Source organism: Acanthaster planci, linkage group LG06 (assembly GCF_054643075.1).
Source record: "Acanthaster planci isolate LZ-2023a linkage group LG06, COTS_SCS, whole genome shotgun sequence".
NCBI classification, from domain to species: Eukaryota; Metazoa; Echinodermata; class Asteroidea; order Valvatida; family Acanthasteridae; genus Acanthaster; species Acanthaster planci.
In genome coordinates, this window is record NC_141782.1 from 15,091,955 (window position 1) to 15,101,343 (window position 9,389).

The window sequence follows — 9,389 nt, forward strand, 5'->3', positions numbered from 1 at the left end:
TGCCACCAAGAGTGTTAATTTGGTGTTATTGGGCTTCATAAGTTGTTAAGTGTGTGATAAGCGTTAGCACTGCGGCATGCTGTGGGTACTGCAGAAATACGAAGTACACAAGATCGAGTTGGTCAGCAGCACAGGGTAAGTTTACTTTGAATTCTGTTTTACATTAATTAAATTGTAAGATTTCAAAAATAAAAAAAATATCCAATTCAATTAAGGCGTGGTCTTAGCAAGACAAGGGCAACTGTCACATAATGGCAAAAAATTTGCTTGAAATTGAGAACGGAAGTCGATTCTGGTGACTGCCTGGCTGCCAAACATTGAACATCACAGAATATCGAATAAAGGGTTTGCATTACTGCTGCCTCCACGCCAGTGCTTTTGTTGCACGGGGTGTGAATAGAAATCAGTCATTAAAAGAAACAGTAGGCATATATACCAGCAACATGAGTTTGTATTACAACAGATATGAATGTTATTATCTTGCTGCCTGGGACCTTTATTTTGACAGAAATCTTTCCTATCATTTTGGTTCCATTTGCAAAATGTGCTGTCCCCGTCGAATCCCCGCCACTCCTATTAAAGAGTTCAGCTAATCCTATAAGATCTTGTTCATTCCCTGTGACAGCTAGCGTTATTGGGTGCTATTCCGAGAAAATCATGAAACATCTATTAGTAATCTACTCGGCGGTCGTAATGATCTTCGCACACCTGTCAACTGCAGACGGGAGGAAAATTTTAATAATGGACTCGTTCATTGGTGGAAGCCATTACCTGTATCTGAGTCTTTTAGGTAAGAGTTCAGAAATTCTTCATGGTATTCTCCTTAGTTCAGAAACGGCAGGAGTATAACTTGCGCGCAAATAAGCAACAACACACTCCTGATCAAGCGGTGATGAGTCCATGACGTGGTTCATGCAAGGCGGAAGATAGGTCAATACACTACCAGACATTAGACACATGCAAACGCAGCCCAAGGGCAAAATTGCTCGACGTGAGCAGGCACTCGAGAGTAAAAGTGTGACTATGGCGCTGTAGAAAAATGCACAAGCCCCAAATCACAGTAGGCCTACATGGCATCAGTGTAATTTTAGAATTTCACAGTATTAACAGTAACATTACTCTCATCATAGGCTGCATCCGAATCTGTTGTCTAGAGCTAGGTCTAGGTCTTCACTCCATTGAAAGTATGTGGAGACGCGCTGACAATAGACCTAGCCGTAGCTCTGGAAGCCAGTTTTGGACACTGCCACAGTATCAAATATTCCAGCCATCTTGAAGCGTGTTTTCATTACACAGCTCTCTGGGATTGCCACAAATTCCTATGAGAAAGTGGTTTTATTGTCAGTGTTGAGAGGAGACTAGTCTTCACGCCTCGTGAAAGCCTCCCCTATCGCCCCCTTTTGAAAAACGTATCCTGAACAGCTGCGACTATGGAGTTTTCCCAGCGTGTTGGGTAAAAAATTACATCTGGGCGCTTCTATCCGCATAATATGCTGATTTATTTTGTTTATGTGCGTAAAAAGCCTGGTATAGGCCTTAATAAAGATTCTGATGATATTAATGATGACTGTTTCGCCTAGGTAAGGAGCTTGCTGAGAAAGGCCATAACATCTCGATGCTGGTAGGCGATTGTGTGTGGAATAGAATATACAATGGCAAGAGGCCGGAAGCAATCTTAAATGTTCAAAGCATTCCATGTGCGATTTCCGCCGAAGAAACAGATAGGTTGTTCAATTACTTCGCCCGTAAGACCCTCACAGGAGAGATGTCGTCCTTCTTATGGGTTACTAAGCTTTGGTTAGGCCTTCTGGATGACCCAGAAATAAATATCATGACAAATATGAGTCAGACTATGATCACGGCCTTCCTCTCTCCCGAGTATCTGATTCCGTCGTTGAAAGCAGCCAAGTACGACCTCGTAGTATGCGACCTGATGTCACCCATGTGCTCGATCATGGCACACGATATTCTTAATGTACCGTACGTGAACATTGCCACCGGTGGGCCCCTGGGTACGCGTTACACCCGTTGGTCTAACACCCCTTCCCCGCTAAGTTACGTCCCGGAATACCTCACGCACTTCACGGACTCGATGACCTACCTGCAACGCGTCGAGAACGTCATAATGCACGCGCTGTCTGTTATCGTGCACGACATTGGCAGGCATTATGGGATAGATGCCCAGAGGAAAGAGATGGGATATCGTAAAGAGACTTCGATGCTTGGAATTTGGCGGAACTCGGCCCTCTTCATCATGAACTGGGATTTCATTCTAGAATACCCTCGTCCCACGCAGCCCAACGTGGTTTTTGCAGGTGGTGTGTCCGTGCGATCCGCCCAACCGTTAACTCCGGTAAGTCGCATATATTTTGATAAATAAGTAATGAAAATAAACAAGCAATTTGAGTTCCGCTATTTAAAGCGCACGCAATTCAAGCCAAGTCAAACGCTAAATGGCGACCTGCGCCAAGAAATTTTCATTTACATGCCCAACTGCTCTGGCCTTGAAAGAGAAGAAAAGGGATAAAGCCAGAGAGAAAATAACTATACCCCGGTATTTATACGCTTTCCAACACCATTCCTTGGCAAGGATTTCGAAGAGTTTGTACAAGGTTCGGGAGACGATGGTGTTGTTGTGTTCTCCGTCAGCACCTTGACGAACTTCATGGACGACGACATGGCGGACATGATCGCCACTGCCCTGGCCAGGGTGCCGCTGCGTGTTATCTGGAAGTTCGTTGGGCAGCGGAGACCGTCAACTCTGGGCAACAACACGCTGTTGGCTGGCTGGCTGCCTCAGGGAGATTTACTAGGTAAAGTGCAATGCATATCCAACCGTTGAATAGGTTCGGGTTGGTTGGGATTAAGGTGGGCCGGCAAGGCTAGATCGACCCTATCCAGTTCGTAAGTGTGACGTCACTTCAGTTTAAACCACGCCCACTGCGCACAGACTTACATGGAACCAAGGAACCAGAATTTAATGCCCAACTTTACTGTCCTTCCCATATTTGGGGGTCGTTTGTACCCAACTCCGGGGGGGAAGAGGTTGCCATTCAGATCTCTGACACTAGAGCAGCACAATATAGACAGTAGCACCAACTGCTGACTTTGGAACCAAAATGGCTCTTCAATATGAAGTACAGCTATCGTGTACAGTTTTTCATCCACGTTCACTGACGCATAATCTACCATTTTAGTTTCAACTCTCTCTCTATAATCAGCTCAGCTTAGACAAGGAAAATTGTTATTGGAACTTAGCAGGAAAATGGATGCACCCATGGTTCCACCTAATTCCATCCGAATATACTGAAATTAAGCTCATCGTTTGTCACTCAGTAGATGATAACCCCTTTTCTCTGTGACCAAATAAAATTACTATAGCAGACCAGCCCTAGGTCAGTAGGACGGTAGGAGGAAGGAGGAAGGGTCCCCTAATTAAAGTGGACGAGCACTCTCAATATACCGAAGAAACAGATATAGGCCTACATGAATCTCCTTTAACCACGATTTATTCTCAAATAGTAGTAAGTGCACAAATAGCAGGATGGCACGGCAAGAGATGATATAATGCAATAGGCCTACACTATACAATTAGCAGTCGTCTTTGAGAAATGATCATACAAAATATACCTACAACAATTTCTGGAGATACTCTTCTCCGTGAGTTACATTAGGAGCATGGTCGGAGCCACGCTCTCTACAAAATCGCAGGAAACTATAGAGAGAATTTGGTGCGGCAGAAAGGGACCACGTTACGTAGACGGAAAGCGCCAAAAGTAAAAACATCATGTTACCTCTGTAACTTAAATATGTAAAAGAAGTATTGGAAGGATGATGGCGCCCTTACGCAGGCACTGTTCCCAACATTAGTAAAACCAAAAAGAACTCCTTTTGAGCAACGTTGGTTCACTTTTGCCCGTTATGTGTTAACTGCAACTGAACCCTTTCAACCGACTTGGAACCATTTCGACTGCCACTGCGATTGGTCTGGGTTCACTTGGAACTAAAGCACGGACTTGGTTATGCCGTTCGAAACTGCAACGCTGAGTCTTGGAAAATAAAAAATTCCTCGAAAAAAGGAGCAGTTAAACAGCGACGACGGGTGGAACGGCTCGATTTAGGACATGAACCAAAATAATTTCAGCCGTTCGTGCAGAAAAATGCATTTCGTGAATGAAGTCTCCCATTTTCGCTAGGCGAATCGGAATATTTTGAGTGATGACGTTCTAATTCCATGTTTAAATAGGGATGCACCATCGCCGTCGAAACATGATCAGTACGACCGCAAGACTCTAGTGTACCATAAATGCTGCCATCGGCATCAACGTGTCAATAAAGTCATCTCCACTCCCTGTATACAAAAATTGTTCGTAAGATGACCATTCATTAAAAAGCCTTCCCTTTTTTCCCAAACAAGGGCATAACAAAACCAAGTTGTTCATTTATCATGGAGGAATCAACGGCGCCTTCGAGGCCATCTACCACGGCGTACCAGTGGTGGGGATACCATTATTTGCGGATCAGGTCGACAACCTCCTGCGTCTGTGGAGCCTCGGTATGGCAGAGTACGTGAAAGGCGGAATACGTGAGGTCAACAGTGATACGCTGTACCAGCTCATCATGAAAGTGGTATCTAATCCGAGGTAATTAATACATGTAGTCAACTTCAGATGCTATAGACAAATGATACGCCATTCCGAGGGGCACTATTCACTCACGCAGCTGTCTCAACTTGAGCACACACGCACACTTCGGCAATTGGCTATCCGGTTCGTAAGTGTGACGTCACTTCAGTTTAAACCACGCCCATTGCACATGCAGAGCACATAGGGTTACATGCATTGATCGCCGTTTACATGGAACCATGGAAGTGGAAGTTAACGAGCAACTTCAGCGATTGCCAAAATGGGATCCTGCAAATCATGATGCGTCCGCTTTTGTAACGAAGTCACTTAAGAACCCAGTAGAGTACGAAGTGTGACGTCATTTGGAACCAGGTTAAGGGAGCCTTTACACAATTATTACGTACGTTTTTGGATGCGTTACGTACATGATGCGTTCATGTGTTTCACTTTCACAGACACAAAAATTGACTCCATTAACATAACACATGTGTACGTTGCGTTTAGCCGTCAAATCGCTCCAGGAGCGATTTTGACTGACACGCAAGGCTTGGCTCAAGTGTTGGCGCAAGTATATATGAGAAGGCGCCTAATTAATGCGCTGGTTCTCGCGTTACACGTACACATAGGTGTGCTAGACGTAATCCCTTGGGCACTCTATATGGTTGATTTCTCTGCAGGACCACTAGGAAGGGCGCAGATATTATGAACTGCCTTGTCACCAACCAATTATAAGGTGCACTCATGGTCGACAGATGTCAAGCACAATGTGCATATATTCACATCGATTGTCCACAAGAACAAAATGCACCTATAGCAATGACAGATGATAAATGCTTTAGAGCAAGTTGCGTGTTCGTGCTTATTGCTTTTTCACTGTCACCGCAGCTTACATATCAACGGTTAAAGAACTTTCACGTCGACAGCTTATGAGTCATTTGAGAACCTTTGAAGAAACCAAACTTTGCCCAAACAAACCATTTTTGACGTGTTTTTCTGTCCTGCTTAGGTTTTTGCGGACATTCACATGACAGAGGAATTAATTACTTTTGCAATATGCAGAAAGAGTCAAATTTCATTTTAAAAATACAAGTTGGCCCGTTTCAAACCAAACTGCAAACCGTGCTCTGAAATTTTGATCTTTTAAACAGCTACAAACGTCACGCAGGGGCAGCATCACAGAGGTACAGGGCCCAGCCGCAAAAGCCATTGGAAAAAGCCACTTTCTGGATCAACCACGTTCTCAACCACGGCGCCGAGCACCTACGGACAAAGAGCAGAGAGCTGTCATGGATTCAGTATCACATGCTGGATGTAGCGGGTGTGTTAGCCATTCCATTCGTCCTCTTCATCTGTGGCGTACGTTTCTGTTTATCAGCATTGTGTTGCCGTGCTAAATCAGCAGGACAGCAGTATAATACACGCAAATGATGCCATAAGCATTTCCACCGAATAAACGCCACAAAACTTGATGTCAATCAGCACATGTTGTAATTACGAAGCACCGTTCACTGCTGTTTCACGCAGACTCCGTTTCCTGTATTTCTGCTTAGTGAAGAGTGAGATGACCGTGTATGATTGGTTCCTTATTCCCTTGCACGTTGTTGTTTAGTTTGCAAAACACACTTTGTCGTTAGTTGAAAAGAATTTTTTATTTGAACTCTACACGAAGGCCGCCCTTCCTTACAAAGAACAACTTTGAAAAAGACTTCTTTGATTTTTATCTTGCCATTGCGCCGTGTTTTCAAAGTCGTTCTATATTTATTACTTTCGTCCTACGCATATCAGTTTCATCCAATATATATTACTTTCGTTCGATATATATCTATTTGCTAATACAGTCATAAAGGGCGCCTTATACAATATGCATCCATTGATTGGGACATTTTGCATGTATCCAGTCCACTGAGGGCACCGTCTTACAAAACTGTTACAGTTTCACTTATCAGGCCATGTCTGACGTATGTATGCAAAACAGGCCCGTGGAAACCACTGGGTTAGAGACTAACCATAGCCAATTGATTTTGTCGCGGCCTTATACTCTATTGGCCACTTGAGTTTGTAGAGATTCTGTACCAGGTGTATCTAAAACTAAGGTGAGATTCCTTCCTGCCAACTGTGCATACTGGTCCAATCAATGCTTTGCGTTAGTCCTTCCAAAATGTGCAACTGGTGAAACAGACAGCATGCATGGCTGCTTTGTGAGGAAACAATTACAGTTCAAAAAAGTAAGGGGCCATATTTTAAATGTTACCGGTTCACTGTCGCTTGGGATGAAGCCGTCAATGTCTCCTTCCTTGGAGTTGTAATAGACGGCATTCCGCTTGTCCTTCTTGACAAATTCCTTGAAGGAAAACTGATTGTTTGGGTCCTCGTCTTTATCGTCCCCTTGATCTGCAGAGGATAAGACACAAGATGGATGCATGTCACTAAAACAACGTTGCCAACATTTAAGAACAAAAAAATTGACAGGACCCTGAAAATTTTGTTTTAGCAATTTAAGCCCAAACGTTTAGGCTCAGTAACTTCACTTTGTCAATGTCTGACTGGTAGTGAAACGGTTTGATAGTGGGAGGGGAAGCCTGAGCAGGGGTGAATCCCAGATTTTTTGGTTGAGAGGTCAATTTTTTTGTACGGCCAATAGCTTGGTGGAAAATGGTGGTGGTGGTGGAGGGGGGGGGTTAAAACCTTAAAACCTTTTAAAAGGTGGGCAGTTCCACCGCTGTGGTATCGTCTACAGCTTTCTCACTGGATTATTCCAAAATGACTGGAGAGGTGGCCAACATTTTTTTCATGAGGAGAATTCAGCTTAGATATGAGCTAGAATTACGATGTACTTGAAACTCCTTTGCTGTAATAGAGTTGACGTACCATCTTGTATAATTATGCAGTTCCTTTTTCAAATTCTGCCTCCTCTGAATTCTGACATCTTGGGTTTGTCTTCTCAGGACTTCACACATACATGTAGTCAAACACATTCTCATAGTTTGTAGGGCAATGAAAGAATGAATTCTATTTGGCCCCCAGTATAGATTACGGTACTTCATATGAGCTTATTGCTGTGGCAAGTGAAAAAGAAAAGCGCTAGAAATACGGTGTGTAGGCCTACTGTAAATGTGTACTTGATTCTTGGAAGAGTGGGGCACTGTGGACCGCATCCCACTAGAAATTATCAAAGAGCGATGTTTAGAGAACATTGAAGGTGTAACATAAGACAAGTAACATTCTATGATGCATAAACCTAAACCAGTCCACGGGGTGGCACAGTCCACTTGAACACATGAGGAAGACGAGAGAAATGCTGCACCCATCCAATATGCCACGTTACACAGATTTGTGTGCGTGCGCCACAGTGAACATTTGTACCCTGGACTTCCATCCATATTATTTCTCATCCTCAATATTGGAGAGTTAGAACCACGGTGACTTGGGAAGCGTGACACGTACTGGACCTCTAGCTTGGACTTGCATGTAGGGTGTCCAATTCTGAGCATTTGTGATGTAATTAGGTCCTCAAGTGGCGCTGTTTAGCCTGTAAATTTATTGTGGTGGGACTATTTTTCAAAATGGCTTCTTTTCCACTTTATCGTTCTTTTTTGAAGGGGTCTGAACAAGGTGGAAATTTCTATTTAAAAAAAAACTAGTGGCCAATTTATAGCAGTCAACCCCTTTGCGTTCAAATTAATTGAGGAAAAATTGGTTTAGTTATGTTTTTAAAACCTGGTGTTTCTTAAACTTTTTAACTCGAGAACTGGCTGCAATGCAGAATTTTTTTTGCGGACGCTGGTCTAATATATTTACGGTTATTTTTGCTTCTGCTAACTGAAGAATATCAGTCTAATGGCAAATTTCTCCTGAAAATGACTCCATATCGTCTGCTGTAAATGAACGAATCCCAAGGCAGCAAAAGAAACTTTAGACTGGTGCACCTCTCGATTAAAGGACCACCCAGCCCCCCTCTCCTCCCAAAAAACCCTCAAAGAATTTCCAGTTTCACTGCACGTGAAGTACAGGCGTTTTCTACTGGGGTTGAAGAGCCATACACGGCCATCAATGCCATATATAACAAACCGGATGGAACAAAAACCAAGTCTTCGGGAGGATTGTATAAAGTACCACTGAGTTCCTATATAGCGCATAATTATTACGAAATGTCTTTATAGCACTGATCGATTAAGCAGGGAAGTCTTTAGTTTTATTTTAAGATTTTCAATTACTGTAAGGCATGGTTTATACCGTTTGGAAGACTGTTCCACAACTCCGGAGATGCATGCCCGCCGGCCATATGTCTTTGTGTGAACTGGATAATGAGTCAGCAGATCTGTAGAAGGTCACAGTGAACAAAGTTTCCCTGAGTGGATGATATTCCTTGATTAACTCCTGAAGGTAACTTGGTCCGGATCCATGCATGCATTTATTTGTTATCGTCAAAAGCTTGAATAATATCCGAGCATCCACATGCAACCAATGCAAACTCCGCAAAACTGGAGAGGTGGGCTCAGACAGGGGGCCGGTGGCTCTGAAATATCTTATCGTAACATGGCCTTTCAAAGGGAAGACACTATCGTGACGGTTTACATGATTTAGAGAGGAAATGGGAAATAAAACATTCCCTGCAAACCCCCTTTCGTTACTAAAATAAATTAATACATAAAACTCCTCGTTCAAGGGCCGGGAGAGGGAATCTGCCAATGCGTATTGTTAGTATCTACAACAATCAGCACAGAACCCGGGAACAATGTGTATGCGTGTAATGGTTGAACATTT

The 9,389-nt window shown here is 43.4% G+C and overlaps 1 protein-coding gene across 1 annotated transcript; it reads left to right on the top strand.

Annotated features, from left to right (window-relative positions):
• On the top strand, window positions 1–9,389 carry LOC147798864 (UDP-glucuronosyltransferase 2C1-like). The gene is made up of 6 exons (XM_087138521.1): window positions 1–135; window positions 626–790; window positions 1,581–2,353; window positions 2,591–2,813; window positions 4,418–4,643; window positions 5,774–9,389. The coding sequence occupies exons 2-6, from the start codon at window positions 658–660 to the stop codon at window positions 6,051–6,053; spliced, it is 1,635 nt and encodes a 544-aa protein (XP_086994647.1). The 5' UTR covers window positions 1–135; window positions 626–657; the 3' UTR covers window positions 6,054–9,389.

Coding starts and splice junctions, on each gene's coding strand:
- LOC147798864 (XM_087138521.1), top strand. CDS start 658: ATGAAACATCTATTAGTAATCTACTCGGCGGTCGTAATGATCTTCGCA. Junction 2,354..2,590: donor CCGCCCAACCGTTAACTCCG/GTAAGTCGCATA, acceptor TTCCTTGGCAAG/GATTTCGAAGAGTTTGTACA. Junction 4,644..5,773: donor AAAGTGGTATCTAATCCGAG/GTAATTAATACA, acceptor TCTTTTAAACAG/CTACAAACGTCACGCAGGGG.